The following is a 19,869-nucleotide window of genomic DNA, read 5'->3' on the forward strand; positions in this document are numbered from 1 at the left end:
ATGAATCTGAATAAATATAGATTTATTTAACGTATTATGATCTGAATTTTCTTACCTTGTTTTTTGTTTTAAATTAATAGAAAAGATTATTAATTATTTTTAGTAAAAAAATGGTAGAAAAAAGTAATTACTGAGTTTCTTGGTGGGTTTATCTCGGGATAATCAAATTTCCGAACCGGTGGTGGGCTTACTTAATTCAAAACTGTAACAGGACGATTCAAAAGTTGATTAAAAAATATTTTGATTTTGATTTCATAATCTGTTATCATATAAATTTAAAGATCTAAGAATTATATTATACAATTCAATATATAATTCAATTATTTTTTGTTCGTCATTTATCGCTTACTCATGTAATATGATAATAAATAACCTAAGTGTAATTATATAATATATAAACGCACAACAATATCGTAAGCCTTACTATTCATTAAATAAATATTTATATTGCAATAAGTTAACGGATCTGACTTACCTATCTCATATTTACGCAACGGCCTAGGGCGCTCGAACGTTGAGTATAATCTTTTACGTCAACATTTCAAATGCTTTACATTTTATCATTTGAATGAAATGAAACTAGTATTCATTTTCTAAAGTAAAATGAAATACCAAATGAATAACGTCATGTCATATTAATATATTATTTTATATCATCATGTTTTATTTCTGTCTTGATGCTTTTAAACATAATTCATATTTGTATAATTTTATTTTGCTGTAAAATAATTGTTTCATTCTTGTTAATCCGCAGAGCGTGTTTTAGCATGTGTTAGCGTGCGCGCTAAGCCAAAAAACAAAAAACACGTGGAGTAAATATTCGTAATAGTTTAATTATATATGTATATATAAATAATAAAAAAGAATTGTAGCAATGCCCCATTATAAGGAATTACTAATATTTACCCCTCAAATTAAGCTTAAGTGTCAGGATCGATCCTGTGACTTTTTACATCGCTAGGCAGCCCTTAAACCATTGCGCTATTAACGTTTATAATTTAATTTAATTAACACACATGTCTGATTTGGTGGAAAAGAGTAGAACTTTCTTGTATGTACGTTTTATTAGAATCAACTTTCCGAAACAGTAGTCGAGCTACATTTAATTCAATACTCCAAAATTGATGCTTCGAAAGTGCTTTCATGAAGAAACCTAGTTAAATCCAAAGCGATCTCGAGAAATGTATATCCACTATATAGAATGAATTATCTTTAGAGAACAAACAATAAATCTTTCTTTACATATGAGACAAGTTGTTTATTTTGCTAGAGGAAACTTATATAACCTTCTTTCTCTCTCCCTCCGTCATATCTATCTTCTCTCTCGTGTGATTAAATGACCCTAAACGTAACGCGTTATAAGTTTGATCTTAATTTTCATGCGCATATTATCGAATCGCTGTCCAAAAAGTTAAAATTCAATAATAATAAATTATACCGTACACAGAATACATAAATGTCATTAATATGTGAGTATCGTTATCAGTAACTCTATAGGTTATGTTGTAAAGTATATTAATATGATACTATTGGAAAATTTGAACTCTTAGCATGTGACATTACGAAATATTTAGTTTGAGATTTACACATATTAAGTTTTGAACACGTATTTTTATATACAATGAAAGGCAAATTGACCAACTGATGGTAAGTGATCACCTTAGACTTGCCATTGTCAGAAATGTTAACTAAAGTCGCAAATGCAGCACCAACTTTGTGAACGAATATGTTAAGTACATTAGTTATACCAAGTCACTGGCTTACCCTCCCAAAGCGGAACACAGCAATACTAATCATTGCTGTTTGACTGAACTACGTAATAACTGAGTGGTGCAACTGATAGGGAGTAAACATTAATCACCTTATCTTTTATAAATTGGAATATTTTTAACCAAAATGCATTCCTTCTGTTCCGTCAAACATGTGTCAGATGTTTGTGAATTGACTATTAAAAAATTTAAAGCTCATTTCAAAAATTTGGTAAATAAGGCATATTACTCTATACAAGATTATATTAAAGATAAAAAAAGCGTGAACTTAATATTAATTGACTTCTAGGCAAGCTATATATGTTAAAACGTAATTATAATTTACTGACACACTCTGTAATTAAAATGGTAGGAAAGAGTAACTACTGAGTTTCTTGCCGGATCTTCTCGGTATATATTTCCTGAACTGTTGGTGGCTTTACGTTTAATTCAACACTGTAACCTGACGATGTCCATGATGTCCATGGGCGGTGGTAGTCACTTTCCATCAGGTGAGCCTCCTGCTCGTTTGCCACCTCTAACATAAAAAAAAAACGATTCGAAATTGCTTTTATGAGCCGACTATTTATATTTCTATTTTGACCGAAAAGTACCATCAAAACCAGAATTTAACAAGAGTAAGCATTGCTATTCAACGTTATAATAAATGTAAAATTATATTAGTTTAGTTATATTTATTTGATAAATGGTATCACATCACAGTCATGTGCTTAGGAGCTAACTGTTGTGTAACTCGCTCGCGTTTCATTTTAACACGGAGATGAATTGCTCTCACGTCCAAACGAATCTTCAATCCCGCACGTATCCCGGATATTATTAAACACGTCACAAGACTAAGCTGTCAAGATATTTGGCTAACACGAACAATAAGTAATTCTATGTGTTTCGCTTTGAAAAGTTTGTTCGAAATATCTTGTAGTTTAATATTTTGATGTGATCACATCTATTAGCATCGATTCGCATTTTATCAATTGAAAATATATATTTTGTGTTAACATCCATTTATTCATTCTTAATTATGCAGGGATTCTACTATCATTTTTTTTTTTAAATTAAATACGGATATTTGACATACTCGGTTTTACATGATAAAGGATGCTTACAATCGTCGACCTATTTTAAAGGTTCGCTTCATCAAGCGAGCTCTGAAGAATATATATATATTTTTAATATAGGGTCGGCGGTTGGTCTGCTTGATAATCATCACGACTTAAAGACATTGGTACTATAGGAAAAACTATTTCTTAAATCACCAATGTGTAACGAACCGTGGAAACTGAGATGTTATGTCCATTGTCCCTGTTATACTAGCTCACTCACATTTCAAACCGTAACATAACAATACTAAACGATGAGTGGATGAAACCGTATCCAGGTTCGCACAAAGCCGTGCCTTAAATTCAGCATACAACTAATTACAACAGGTCTATTACGAGTGCTTATATATCTGTGCAAAGTCCGTTTACATTGACGTTTCTTGTGTTCATTTTCGTTTCAAAGACACTGTTATTATGGTATTATCAATCTACCTGTCTTTTTGTCAACCGCTGACTGCGATGCGGTATGTAGAATAGGTAATACTCTCTACCGAGTTTAAGTATATTATATAACATATTAGATAGCGACTAAGTAAGCCCACCTCAATGCGAATCAATGCTGATGCGACTCAGGCGTTACTCAAATTGAAACTAAACTAATCTAACAATAAATTTCTTAAGACGTCCTAATAACCAATTATCATCTAAATGTTTAAATAAGTACATCATATAAAAAAAAACTTATTACCTTTTAGTTTTAAAGCCATTAATACTGTGCCCAAATATTTGAACACCGATTTTGATAATTATTTAAAGTTACTCGTCCCGGCTTCGCACGGTTAGGATCGTCGTTTTGAAACGTTTATATTAAAGGACATACATATAAAATAAATCTTATATTTAAGGCAAGGAGGATAAGCTACTCACCAAAGTTACATCAAAATTGGATCAATGGCTTAGGGTCCGCATAGAGGAGATTCAACAAACTTAACATTTATTTTGAGTTATACATATTTGGATTTTCGTATTATATTGACATCATTTTTTTGTTAATTTTTAAAGTAATTGAACTTCCATTTTATGTATTAATGTATACTTGAGACTTAGTCTTTTTTAAGTACTATAAAGTGGTAATCGTGAACATTATATGTAGTTTTTTACGAAACCATTATCATTAACATGATGTTTCAACAAAAAAACATTTTTCCTTGTTTTTAAAGACTCGCTATTATGTTAATACTATGAAGAGTCGTACAATTTATATTATTTTCGAAATAGGTACGGAAGTCGAGTAATATTCTTTTAAGATTAAGTAGAAATCATTATTTTGTAATATCAGGCCCGACATTATATGAATATTCTTATATTTCTTTCCCCATTATATAAACAATACAAAAATTTATAAAAACTGCCTGCAATATTCATATTTTTCTTTTGATACTTTAAATGAGAAAGAAAATTGAATTGCGAAGGAAATGTTATATCTGCTATGAAAATATTGATTAAATTTAATCAGCCATATTTATTGTTATTATAGAAAATTATATTTCAAGTAGTGATGAATTATTGCGATCACCAAGTATGTATTTTGAGTCCAAACGTCGGCAGGTGTTGGCAACCCGTCAGGTATAAATCTTTCTGGTTTTAATTAGAATTTAAGATGAAAACCGTCAATTACTTTGTTATTCTTGACTCATATTTGGATGAAATAAATTCCAAACGAAATACCATTCTACAGTTTAAGGTGTCATATCATAAACCGATACTAAATTTTAATCTGTTAAAAACAAAATAAAGTTAAAGAAGCTGAAAATTAAAATAATATTAGCAATGACCCAATTTAATTTAACTATTTATATTACCAACCTATTTATCCCTTGTGTTGGGAGTAGGGACGGCAATAGACCAAAGGGTCAAGATCGATCCTGTGACTTTTTACATCGCTAGGCGGCCCTTTAACCATTGTGCTATTGACGGTTAACCTTAATACTTGATACTAATGATTTTAAATTATTGAATTTCATGCATGCGTTGAAGTTAATTAAATTGTTACTATCTTACTTTATTTTATAACAATACGTTTCTACAGAACAGAAGAGCGTAAATAAAAAATGCAAAGGTACCTTTGCTTAAGTACGCGCGTGAGTTTTAATAAAGATAGTCTTCAATTGCATACAAATAATTAATTATACTAAAACAATAAAAATCTTCTTATTAATAGAATTATGATTATGGTCGATATATTTTTTATCGTCACTAGTACAACACTCGCTCTTTAAACATTCACGACTTTAATTTGTAATATAAGTTTATTATATATTTAATTAGTAGCATTGTGAAATAAGATAAAAAGTGTTGTACTAGAATTTTAACAAGTCGCCTTATTAATATAATAAAATTAGTTTAAAATAATATGTAGATATTCAAAAATGTATTGCAAACATTATAATTTAAATTCTTTTCTTACTTAAAAAACTCATGAGAAAAAGTTGTAGTCTAATTTTGATTTAATTAACGTAACTATTTTGCGCCGGATTTGGTCTCAGAATCATCGGTTAAGATTCACGCCTTCTAATAATTGGGCCATCACGGCCCTCAATCATCATACTTTGCTTCATGATATTCATGGGTATGTTTTCCCAATGCATGTTAGGTTGGTTGGCTAAAACCATACATATAGATGAGGTGACAGCTATTTGTTTGATAAAAACAAAAAAAAAACATCCAAAATACATGCCGATGTGAAGCCATTGATGTAAAGACCAGACCTGACCAGACCTCGACGTCACTGACATAATAAGCTACTAGACCAACGAGTCTTTTATTGTTCTTTATGCCTCTAGTATACATAAATAAAATGACTAATTGTTTAATATTCCAATCAAACAATAATAATGATATTTAGAATGAATTTAATGAACGGTACGTCTTGTACTAATTCCTAGGAAAATTAACTTACTAGAAATATTATTGCATAGTCTAAGTTACCAACACACTCTGTTCAGGAACTCCTTTGAGCTATGTATTGATTTTCCTCGTAGTTGAAATTTTATCAACTAACCATAATTTCGTATATACAATAAAATGTACAGATTTTTAAAATATCAACACTTTCAACAATCTTAATATATGTAGTAATACAAGTTTTTAAAATATTTATATATTTTTTTTATATTTACATTAAACTAAAAATCCGAGCAAAGATGCATGCAATCGCTAGTTTAATATTTCAATAAATTTTCTTTAAATTTTAGCTAAAGCATTAAAGGTTTTAAGAGATTTACACGATGTAGGTGCTGTTAATTTCGGGATTTCGGTGTTATCTGGCTTTAAATAATTTTTCTTAAAAATATTTTGCATTAAGATAATATTTTAGGTATAAATAAGGTAGACAAAGTTTATTTAAACTGTTATATAGAAGTGCTAATTAGTTTAATAGATAATTATATTTTTAAATTGTAAACAAATAGCAATTAATATTTATTGTTATTTTTTTCGTAACGAGCTCTTCAGTCACGCTCGAACAACGAACTTAATAATGCTTATTTTGAATTCAAATAAAACAATTTAACGTCTCTATTCAAACATAAAAAAGTTAAAATGAGTTTTTATTTGCATTAATAAAATTAAAATCAAACTAATTTCAAAATTTATATTATTATTCGAATATGTGAATGAGATCACGACCTTGTTACATGTAGACTAAATTGTTTACAATTCGCTACTAAATTATCAGTTTCCATTTCCTTTAGACAAAACAAATCAATCGCTCGGAATCGATCGTGGTCAATGTTTAATGAATCTAGAGAGTTGATAATTAATCTTTGTTGCACTTCACTGAGAGGCGTTCTTTGTTCATTATTATTCATCTGGTGATCTGCATCTCTGTTTCTATATTCGTTTCTGAATATTTTACACTTGAGTCACTTCATTTTTAACGCAAGATGTTAATAATAGTGACATAGCTTGTAACTGTTTAAAAAAAATACTAAATTAATTTATCATACTTGAAAATTAATAATTTCACACGTTTTTTATTGTCTAAATCTATGCGCCACATACGTTGAAATTTTTATTAAATTTGATTTGTAAGAAACACGTCTTAAAACGTAGTATGGCGACGCGCCAGAAGAATTATAGTACAAGAAAGAAATAAAACGTGGTTGGAACGGAACGTCAGGCAGATGCGGAACAATGAAACTAAGGTTACTGAAAGAATCAAAAATAAACAATAAATAAAAAAAAAACTTTAATTGTAAATAAAATATATTTTTCTTATTATTTTGACAATATACAGAAGTATATACTACGGAGAGAGCGGCGGCGGCGGCGTTGAGTGTTCATGACAGCATAAGGTCGTCATACGGTAGCCGTCACGGCATACGAGGCACTTTTACTCCCGAGGCACTTCGTCAATATCCCAACAACAACTAATCAAAGTTTCATCTCAATCGGATAAACGTTGCTTCAACGCATAGAATATGAGCAAAAACCGTGCTTGTTTAGCTTATAATACTGCAACCATGATTATCATTAGAAATAATTTTTGGTTTTACATATATTCGCAAATTACACACCGATATGTACCTAAATGGGTTGTTGAACATGAAGCCTCATTTATTTGGTTTCAGACTTGCATTTTACTTTTTCTCTTTCATCGCTTGTGTTTTGGAATTATTTTTAACTGAAGTGTAGTCAAAAATAAGTAAAAAACTTCGTACCGTATTTCTTAATTCACATTGTACTAGTTCTTATTATGAATGTATTTTAAAATTATGAGTAACTTATTTATATAAGAGCTAAAGTACGATATAAAAATCTTATTTCAATTATACCGAAATTTTGATGTAAAATTTCGTTATCATAGATAGCTAGGTGATAAAAATATCGTTACGATAACACAAAATACTAAGAAAGGATGCGTTATAAAATATGATTAATACAATAACATTATATTTGTAATTTTTATAGCTATTATTAAACGTTAAACATATAAAACGTTGCCAACGAATTTCACACAGTATCTAATAATAATAAATTCCTTGTTTACAGAGTTCGTCGTTAACGGATTTAATATCAGCATTTGACAACAAAGCGCAGGCGCATACCGAATTACAGAAAATAACCGCTTTCAGCGGCCATTTTGACAAAAATGCCAAACCGACGTTTTCAAAGGATGAATATGGAAAGTGAGTGACTTTATTTTATTATTATATTATAGCTTATATGAGTTTGTATGCAATAATTTATATATTTATTTACATAAATAAAATATACTTTAATTACTTATGAGATATAACTGTATTGAATATGTTGTACGGATCTAACCAGTTACTCTTAAATATAATGAATTAATGTTAGTAGAATTCAGCCGTTGAATTAAAATTCCGTTAATTGAATTACATATATTGAATAAACTATAATAATCTTTTATTATAAGTTTATAATTTGAGCTTTGTAATTTTGATTGTAGTATTTTTGATCCGGTTTGAAGGGTGTGTGACCCAATATAACTAGAGGATCTACTCACAAAGATCATAACATCTTAGTTCCCAATGTTAGTCGCGGGTTGGCGATGTAAGGAATATTTCTAACAGTGCCAATATCTTGAGGCAGTGGTGACCACTTACCATAAGGTGGTCCATTCATTTTTAACTATTTAAAACTTTAACCAAGATAAGATATATTGATGTAACAGATGAAGTCGGGACTATGTCACTAGTCCTTATTATAGAGGAAGTAATCAGATCTTTTCAAAATCCTATCCATACACAATAACAATATATTAGAAGTTATTTTCTTACATTATTACAAATATGAGATCAATTTATAAAATTATATAATATGTTTTTGTAATATAAAAGATAAATAATTAAGTCCGCAGTATGAAAGCTTATTTAATATTGTAGTCATACTTTTTCTAATACACTCTTATAGATGAGAAACCCTCGTCTTATCTATTTAAGAGATTTTTGAGTGTGTATACGAAAAAAATAAATGTCATTTATATACAAATACAAGATTTTGAAATATTCCACTGCTAGGCCTTCTCCCCTTTACGAGTTTATCCATCACCTCGCACGGTATGAATTATGAACTTAATAATCATATCAAACTCGTGCTTCTTGGGATTTCAACCCGCAATCTTAAGGTAAGATCACGTCTTCTAATCACTGAGCCCTTTCAGCTGTAATCTAATATAATATTATTATTATATTATATATTTTATTTTAAATCCAGGAAATATCTCATACTTCCTTTCTCTGAGTGAGCCGATTTGAAGCTTAATTCAACTAGCTGCTTCAATGCGGATATTGGATATGAGTAGAATAAACTAAACATACCTTTGATAGAATTTCAATTGACATAACGTGCAGGTTTCCTGACGATGATTTCCTTCACGACAAAGATTTAATGCATCGCATATTTAGATGGTCCGGTCGTTGTGGCGATCTTTAGGGGAGGCCTATGTCCAGCAGTGGATGTCCTTCGGCTGAGAGATGATCTTTAGATCATATATGGAACAGATTTTGTTTTGATTAATGTTTAATCGTGAACAAATTAACATACAATGATACACACGATCAAATGAACAAATAATGAATGAGTGAACTATTCGAACGAGGATATTTTTCAAATCGTTTTGTTTTTTTTTTGTCAAGTATAAATAAACGCGTCCACTATATATGAGTGGTCAACTATTCATATTTTTATTGTTAAATAAAATATTCCAGTACCAAATTGCAGCGCGTAATCTTAACGTTCAATCGACACACACAGAAACAGATACACAAACACACAAAAAAAACGCATAACGCGTGCATCTCAACCGATGATTTCGGGTTCAAACCCAGGCAGGCACCACAGAATTTTCATGTGCTTAATTTGTGTTTATAATTCATCTCGGGAAGGAAAACATCGTGAGGAAACTTGCATGTGTCTAATTTCAACGAAATTTTGCCACATGTGTATTCCACCAACCCGCATTGGAGCAGCGTGGTGGAATATGTTCCAAACCCTCTTCTCAAAGGGAGAGGAGGCTGCTAATGTGATGTAAAAAATGTACACAAAAAAAATCATAAAGCGTTCGCTTAGGAGTAATTCACTTACATAAACAGTGCTAACAAATTATATAAATAAAAATTATGAATCAAACTTTTTTGAATAAAGATTTCTATGAAAAGGACGTTGCAAATAAAAAGCCGCAATAACATATTAATTAAGCTGATAAATAGTCGTTCTGATTTTCAAATACGATTTGGCGAAGGTTAATTCAAAGTTATGCGAAATGTAAACAGTGAATTACATCAAAGATTTTTTTTATAATCATCTCTTGTCACTATTTCCGCGATAACCGACTCGGTTGCCAGCTGTTCTTGCTATGTTCGATAAACATTCCTTTGAAACCTTGAATTTTATTTCTCTTCTTCCGTTCTCGAACGAAAATAACGAAACAATAACAGAGTAATATCTTAAAGAAGCGCTTCGGTGTTTTGTTTCTTATTCATGCCAAGAATTATATTGAGTTTATTTATGTTAATGGAATCTTTTAATATGTTACTCTTTACCTCGCCGAACAAATGGGTCACTTGATGTTAGTCATTATTACCCTTAATAATCGACAATCAAAAAACTGCAAGGCGTTCGGAAATATTTAGCAGCATTTGATTTTTTTTGACAATTTTTGCGAACGGTGTAATTTATATAGGTATGTATGTATATTTATACATTTATTTGAAGCGTTTTGGAGGCGATCGTTTCAAGTTATAGGTACTTACTCTTCCAGACTATAATCTATAACTGTACCAAATTTCATTAAAATCCGTTCAACTGTTCTAACGTGATTGAATTACAAACATTTGCATGTATTAATAGTTTTACAATTTTTTAGCAAAAAAGCCATCATGTTTTGTAAACTGTATAGACCTGTATGGACCTAAGTTTTGCATACACATTTGGTGCTGGTACTACGTTCAAATGTACTGTTTATTTAATATAACATAATCATAATCAGCCTGTAAATTTTCCACTGCTGGGCTAAGGCCTCCTCTCCCGTTGAGGAGAAGGTATGGAGCATATTCCACCACGCTGCTCCAATGCGGGTTGGTGGAATACACATGTGGCAGAATTTCGTTGAAATTAGACACATGCAGGTTTCCTCACGATGTTTTCCTTCACCGCCGAGCACGAGATGAATTATAAACACAAATTAAGCACATGAAAATTCAGTGGTGCCTGCCTGGGTTTGAACCCGAAATCATCGGTTAAGATGCACGCGTTCTAACCACTATTATATATATTTAATATATATATATAATATTAATATACAAATTTAGTTGCATAACATACACTGCAATTTTAATAATTTTAGTACGAATATTATTAATATTGATTCTTATCAATTGTTCATTTCGCAAACCATGAAAAATATAACAACTTCAGCACACCCATTTAGAATTATTTACAAAATATCGAATGAAATAAATTGCTAGAACGAACGTAAATGAATTCGTGTTTACATCATTAATGTCTAATTTTTAATCCTTATCTATTAAATAAACCAGTTCTTTAAATACACGAAACTTATCTGTAAAGCATATTTTTAGTCTGCAGTTATTAAAAATATTTAGAACATTTACAGTAAAGTACGTAACTGAAAATGTCTCACTACTTGGCTAAGGCCTCTTCTCCTTTTGAGGAGAAGGTTGGAGCTTATTCCATCACGCTGCTCCAATACGGCTTGGTGGTAAATTTACTATATATTTACATGGTATTTAATTTACACATACACTTTTCTTCACGATTTTTTCTTTCTTCACGAAAAAATTAAGCACATGAAAAATCGATAGTCAGTTATCAGTTAAGATTCATGTTTTCTAACCACTGGACTATGTCGGCTTTTGCAGTAAAATAGTTTTATATTTTAATCGACTTTGATATACTTTCTGAAAGCTCAGGCTATATATACAAAACAATTTTGAAACTTTATGTTTATACGTGTAGGTTATATACATTTAATGATATTTATAATATCACAAAAGTCTTGATTGCTCTTTTGTATATGAAAGTAATTGAAGTGTTTTCGTTCTCAAAGTGTTACAAAGGAAAATTTTGATCGTTATCTTAAAACAATAAAAAATATCACCAAGAATAACGTCTTCATGTAAATTTAAAATTGTTTTTCAAACGAATACGATAATTGCGAAAGTGTGTACGCTATACAATCAAAATTTTTTTGGACGAATTCTTATACAACTTTGTATATAAATCGATTATGTTTTGGAATAAGATTACGAGCACATTTTAATTCTTCTTCTTCTTCTGCCTGGCACTTATTAATCCCGGTTATTGCCAGGGTCAACCTTTCGACTATGTGAACTCCACTTTGCACGGTCTTTAGCGCCATCCTATGTAAGTCCACTGGCACTCATGTCCTGCTTCACGAAATCCAGATTCCTTCCTTTCTTCCTTAGGCGGCCCGAAGGCCTAGTTCCAGGGTCAAACATTTCAAGGCACTTTCTTCCGACATAGTCCTTAGGTCGACGCGCGTCCTTAGGTCATACCAGCTCAGACGACGCTCTTGCAGCTTATTCGCTACGTCACGGACCCACGACGAGTACTTTTTAATAACTATTTTGAAATGCTAAATAACATTCAATATTTGTTATAATTAAACATGTTATTTAAAAAATATTTTTGCTTGTTTAAGACCAATTCCGGGTTCCATGACCGAGTACAGAGGAGCAGAGGCACAAGCTAGAGTTTGCACAGAGATGAAGGAGTTATGTGAAATTATTCACGAGTACGGCAAATCTCCGTGCAAGAGTCTTCTCCCGCCTGAACTAAAAGATGCAACTAAAGTTATCTCGTTTGGTGAACTTTTCACAGTGAGTATTTTTACATATACGTGAAATTTAAAAAAATGTTTTTATTTTATTTGTTTATATATTTTAGGTAACCAAGTGGTTTTATATACATCTTATTATATTGAATATAATATATTAATATTTAATAAATAATAAACTTTGTACGATTTATGTTTGAACACTATCTATAATCATCTCATCAGTTTGTATGAAAATTTCCTTATAAAACGGATATCAATATCATAACCTGACTTCACGATATTAAAAAAGAAAAAATATACATTCATAAATACATAAAAGTACATACACAAAACACACGGAGACGTCCTTTGAAAGCAAACTAACTCGAAAATAGTGGAATTGTAAAAAAATCTCTAAAAATCAATCATCGAAATTGGACTTGCGAAAATCAGACGAAACAACTTCGGAATACGAGTTAAAAATTGCTGAACCTTTATATTTTCTCGGGTCTAACGCCTAATTGCTCTGTCAATCAACCTATTTGACAAAGTGAATATAGAGCCGTTTTTTACGTCAGCTATCATTTTTTTTCTTAAAGCATCCGTTTTTTCATTCATTATGCAATTCATTGAAGAAACAAAAGACGAAGTGCGTGTACTTATGTACGCGCGAGAAAATTGTATTTAATTGCATACGAATATTTAATTACCTTGATTAACTACTAATTAATAAAAAATACATTATTATTATGATAAATGTATATTTTTTTTTATTTTCAATACTACGCAACAACAATCACTCACAAATTTAAATATTCAAAATTTGAATTTGTATAAAAATAAACACTGTTAAATAAGACAAAGTCAAGTAGTCATTTCGAGCAACTTGACACTTAATCGCCGGCATAGCAAGCTACTAGGTCATGTAACTACATGACCATAATGTCACCCAGTGCGAAGAAAGAGAACTTCAAATAATTACAAAAATGACTTGCTCCTAATTATGTCTCAAAACCTCTTTGAGACTTATTCTTAAAAGTTTACTGCTTCCTATTTCATTCAGAAGATTCTAAGACCCGAAGAAGAAGAATAATATTTTAACTACCAACTTAATTTCGGAGTAAGTAGACGGATTATTATTCCTTAGTTAAATAACTTCATGTTTATCATAGAGCTGAATTGTATTAAGAACAAAAACATTTAACATAACTTCGGATAAACAACTTCGACTAATTGAAACTATTGAAGATACAACAAAAACATTAAGAATCTTGCAAATATATTTTTGCAAAGCTAATTTTACAGGCTAATAATATTTTTTATCGCGTTACAATTTCAACCGGGAAATGTACACTAGTGTGCTATAACAATTAACAGCGAGCTATTTTCAGAAGTACATTTTTAATAGACATGTTCGGCGGCAAATATTTGGTTTCATTTTCTAAATTTATTTTTGGAAACGAGCAAACGTTTGCGTTTTCTCGCTTGAAAACGCTCTTACGGGTTTTTCAACATAAAGTGAGTGTTGTTATTTGGTACCGCGGTTCTTACCATTATAAGGCCCTACCACCAGTAGTTTTTGTAAAGTTTCTTTAGCCATTATTATATTTTATTCTTATACATTTGCATACTATTCGCCCATGCGTTTTAGGGAAGATTTAATTCACGAGTATTAAACCTTTTTTTTTTTTTTTGTTTAACGAGGAGGAAATGCATTTACGCATGCCGCCCGGTCGGGGGACCGGGACGGGTATGTGGGACTCAACCGGGGCCTAATGCCCCGTGCCAGGGCACGCTGATGCTAATGCCCTGTCCTACCCACTAAAACCATCCTCGGGTTTCCACCATGCCGCCGAGTGGTGAGGCCACGGGATCGCCAAGGGCATGCAACCGCGACCCCACCAGCGGCAGCCGCCGTAAGGCGGCTGAATATTCATGGAAAGCGCGCCTAGTGCGCGCCTTCCCCCTCATCCTCCACGTGGGAATGTGGCGAACTCCCCCGAGTCCGGCACTGGAGGCTGGGCGTCAACGAAGCTGACGCCCTGCGGCGGATAAGATGGTAGGCTCCGCCGCTGACCGCCGGTGTAAAACACCTGGGAGGCTCGAGTAGCGAGCCCTCCCACTCCCTCCTAGCCAACGAGGCCACTCACATGGTCCGCCCTGACGCCGGAGCGGCCCCGCGGCATCCCTCCCGCCAGTCTTAGCCGTGGCCGACGAGCAAGCTCAAGCCGGCCCCGTTGCCCAGGGTACACCACGAGGAGGTGACTGACATGTACCCCATGAGTATTAAACCTACTACAACCTCAATATTAATTTATTTAACGAAACTGTGTGAACAATATCAAATATATAATATAAAAAGTAAATAATATGTACTTTAGAAATCCCTCTTCATTTGAATTCATATATAACTCCGTTACAGTATTACATTGATTATTAAGTTATTGTATTTACATTTATACGTATCGTGATCCGTCATTCTTACATTTTCCCGACCTTAAGGCTGTGTGTTTACAATAACTAGTATTTATATTGTTTCTGAACGAATTACCCTTTAATTTATCATATGATAAACAAAATATTGCTCCATATCAAAATTAGGCTTGCTTTGCTTATATATTTGTGTTTTCTGATCTTTGATATTATAAAAAAAATCTATCTTTGATATCTATCTTTGATATTATTAAAAGATAAATAAAGTTTATACTTTATACATAAAAGGTCATATGGGAACTCACGTTACCGAGAACATAGTATACGTGAATTTTAAATGATTTTTGCTGCAGAAAGCTAAATATATCTGCTTTTATCGACTTTAAAGTCCGTCTCACGTGTTTACACAAACACGCACTGGTGCGCGCCTAAGTCTTCACTTCTAAAGTAGACGAATCCTTAGCCCATTAGTCGGACAAAGACATGTTAGTATTATGAAGAAGTATTGTAATCATTTTCATTTTGTCTGTAATGTTAAAATAACAGTAACGTTAGTCTAGTGTTAATGGTGTTGGTGTAGTGGCTGGTTCGGCTGCGAACATAAAATCCTGCCTATTGTTTTATAATCTGTGGTGCACAGATTTTCATATAAGATTTGCATACCTGAATAAGCGCAATATATTATTAGCACCCAGTTTATAAAGAATAAATAAACATTTTGACAACAATCAAGTAATTTAGAAGTACGTGATTTCTATTTTAAGCTATTCTTAATTTTAAACTTCACATTTAAGGATTATAATCCGAGACTAAAAATGCTTGTACAACATGTTATCAAAAATGTATGTTTACCAAGTCCCTTAGATATAATGAATATTATTATTAAAGATCTATCAACAAGTATTAAACAAATTCCGTTCAATACAAATGATATTTAATAACAAATAATCCATTTGGATATCAATGTCGATTTATTATCTAATACTATTAACTAACTAAATACATTTTAATTAATTTCCACATATAAAGATGGTAACAATTATATGCCGCAGTTTGTAGGACTCTGTGTAAATGTGTGCGTTGTGTAATATACATTTACGTACCTCTATAAAAGTTTTCAAAACTAAATAGAAATTTATTTTCATATAAAAATAACCTTGATTTCTACGAAGTCTTAATAGTTTCCAGACATTTTTTTTTTTCATTAATTTCTATATATAGACTATCCAAAATTCATCCCTTTCTATTGATAAAAGTTAACATTATTCGCACTTCTATAGAAGTTCGTCAGCCAAGCGACAACAAAAGGTATTATGACATCATTTATATTGTAAGCACGTTCACAAACAATTTACCTCTTTGATGTATTGTTTATATACTCGTTGTTTGTTGGTCGTTTTAAGACGTAAATATAAGTTTATAAGTATATATTGATGCTGTAACTCTGTTGACATGAAAAATAAGCTATAAAAATAAAAAGTGAAATTAGGTCGATTATTAATCGATTCTCTAAACGTGCGGACAATGCCTGTAAGTTAAAAGGACTACTTAGTTAATTGTATCTTCGAATGAAGCGACGAACATATAATGGCTTTTGTTGTGGGATCTATATATATATATATATATATATATATCCTGTCTATCCTATCTATATATATTTATAACATTTTATATAAAAATAGTAATGATTTACTGAAATATGTCTTACTAATGTCACCTAAAATGTCCCCCGGGTGAATAGAAAGACCTTTACTCCTTTTAGAATCACGTTCAGTGTTCATTCCAAGACGCAACTCCAATGCTGTTAGATTACACGAGTCTGACATTCATACGATTAACTAACATTTACTTAATATACTTAATATATAACAACTTTGAAGTAATTTCAAAAAATCATTGGAGCCATATTCAATCTCGGTTAGACTAGTATAAATGGCAATAATTAATTTGATTTGCCATCTTCCTCTTTGAAAACCTAATAAGTGAAATATTACAATGTAATATCGAATAGAAAGCAATGTTTGAGAAACAGTGATAGTTGCCCCAATGAGATGCATACGTAGCAAATATCCATCTACCTGACATGCAGGTTTCCTCACGATGTTTCTCTTCACAGCCGAGCATGAGATTGATTATAAAACCAAACAAGGACATGAAAATTGAGGTGCTTGCCTAGGTTTGAATCCTTTGGTTAGTACTCACGTGTTCAAATGCGATGTGAAAATATATTGTACTACATTTTAAACATCCGCACCACCTAGATGTCCGAAAATCCACAACAGCGCGATTTTTAAGAAATTTTCTGCCTCGCACAACCACTCTGTGGAACCAGCTTTCGCCGGCGGTTTTTCCGAACCGATCCACCCCACAGCAATATTCGATATCGTTGTGTTCCAGTTTGAAGGGTGAAAGACAGTGTAACTACAGACATTAAGGACATATAACATTTTAGTTCCCAAGGTTGGTGGCGCAATGTGCAGTGGTGGCCACTTAACATGAGGTGGCCTAGTTGCCGGTCCGCCTACCTATTATATTAAAAAAATAATACAATTTTCAATATTTGACACAATTGATATAAGTTTTACAAATTTTTGTCTGTATTTCCCGCTATAACTCAAGAACGGTTGAACCGATCTTTATAGAATTGGTATACAGTAAGAACATATGATTGCGCAAATGATAGACTATATATCTATATATATCTATCTCTATACTACTATATAAATCTGTAGAGTCTATCTGTACATTAAATTTTTTGAGTAAGTTTTTTTTAAGCGAGAGACAATTGAGACGGAGTCAGAGGCCGATTAAGTTTGTCAAGAAAATTAAATTTCTTTTTAAATGTTCAATAAATATATTAAAATAAAAAAGTATGGCTATTTATAATAATATTAATTATCATAACTAGTTTTAAATAAATTTTAAAACTCCCAGCGAAGCGGGCGGATAACAGCTAGTTACCTTAGTTAGTTTAGTATAAAGTTCCTTATTTTGGGAGTGAGTCCTTGATGTGTTTTGTTAGTATTTAAATATTGTATTATATGTTAATAGTACATTTATTGCAAGCGTATAGTTATAGTTTATTTTTTAGTATAACGACATGCTTCAAGTGCATTGGCAATGTAAGACCAGATGTCAACACTTGGTTACCGAATGCGCAGTTACTCGTCTACATTTACACCATAAATCAAATCAAATATAATTTACACAAGCACAAAGTATCAAGATATAAATATTTTTTTAAATACATATAAACTTTTCTTTAATCTAACCATCAAACGATTAGGTTAAAATAACATTTAAACTTTGAGCTCGATAGAGACATTTGCTTCGTGATAGGTCAAAGGTAAAAATTTGAAAGTCTATACTCTCTCAATCTTCACCTACATCCAATCGACCCGTTACAATATATATAATATAATACTACATGTTTTATAAATATTGACACATATATTTTTAGATATATTTTTTTAATACCAATATATTACTTTAACTTATCTAAACTTACAAGCTGTGACTGAAAGTGAAGTTAATATATACAGATACTTAGGGTACTTAATACTAGTAATATAAAAATACATGTAATTTCCATCATCTGATGGTCAGTGGTCACCACTGCCCATATATATTGGTACCATAAGAAATATTAACAATTCGTCATAACATCAATGCGTCACCAACATTGGGAACTAAGATGATATGTCACTTGTGGCTGCAGTTACACTGACTCACTCACCCTTTAAACCGAAACACAACAATGCTAAGAATTGATGTTGATATTGATCTAAGAACCTACTCATCATAAACTAATATACGATGAGTGGGTGGTACATAGACGGGCTTTCCCAAAGACGTACCAACAAGTTATATGTACATTCAAATAAAAAAATTAACGCACGAACGCCTTTATTTTTTTAAACTATCCGCAGACAAAGACGCTACGTTTGAGCTAATACTATACTATATAAATAAACGTCTCATAGTATCGATTCAAAAATAGATAAACAGGTATCATATGTGACGGTAATTATTTTGGCAGCTGTTGGTATGATACACGTTTGAAATATTCAGCGTTAGAAATGTTCTTGAGAACGCTCATTGTCTTTTTGAACACTTAATTATAGACGCGCTGTCAATAGTTTAGCTGTTATAACCGTGTTACTTAAATATAAATTCATACGTATAACAATAGAGCTACACGACAATAATTACGTACAGGGTTCCATAGCTGACAAGGGGTAATTTGTACCAACAAAAATTCTTACTAGTTCAACTCGAACTGGTGAATAATTTTGTAAATAAATATATTATGCGTAATTATTCAATAAGAAGAATATGGATTCGTAGGTAATGGTTTTATTTTGTAAAAATAAATTTAATTAATAAGATTAAAAATGCACCGAGTAAGCGCCTCCTCGGTTTGGTTAATTAAACTCGAACGTACGGGACAATTAGTAGTGGGTAGTCTTCCCCCCACTCTCCTCAATCCCCTCTGCGGATAAAGCGGCCACATACAAGTATATTAAAATGAATAATATGAGATTGACGTAATAAAACCATATTATTACTCAAAACAAATGACTGCGTTATTAATGCGTTAATTTTTCATCGGCTTTCGCAGCAGTATTTGCAGCCACATACGGTTCCCAGAAAAACATACGCCAATAGTTTATACATCAGTGCTTGCTTTTGAACGGTAAAAAAGTCAATGTATTTTTAACCAAAAGGGATTAATCGTGGTTTATATTACAAATATCAGCAATATAGGTAGCTCATTTATATCTATCATTCTATTTATAGCAAA

General features: G+C 31.7%; 1 protein-coding gene across 1 annotated transcript in view; it reads left to right on the forward strand.

Moving 5' to 3' along the window:
* Window positions 1–19,869, forward strand: part of LOC113398666 (actin-binding Rho-activating protein-like) — a 29,944-nt gene that overhangs the window by 5,154 nt on the left and 4,921 nt on the right. The window contains exons 2-3 of the mRNA XM_026637520.2: window positions 7,859–7,995; window positions 12,516–12,693. Coding sequence (XP_026493305.1) covers window positions 7,859–7,995; window positions 12,516–12,693 — 315 coding nt within the window. The remainder of the gene's footprint in view (window positions 1–7,858; window positions 7,996–12,515; window positions 12,694–19,869) is intronic.

Source organism: Vanessa tameamea, chromosome 14 (assembly GCF_037043105.1).
Source record: "Vanessa tameamea isolate UH-Manoa-2023 chromosome 14, ilVanTame1 primary haplotype, whole genome shotgun sequence".
Lineage (NCBI taxonomy): Eukaryota > Metazoa > Arthropoda > Insecta > Lepidoptera > Nymphalidae > Vanessa > Vanessa tameamea.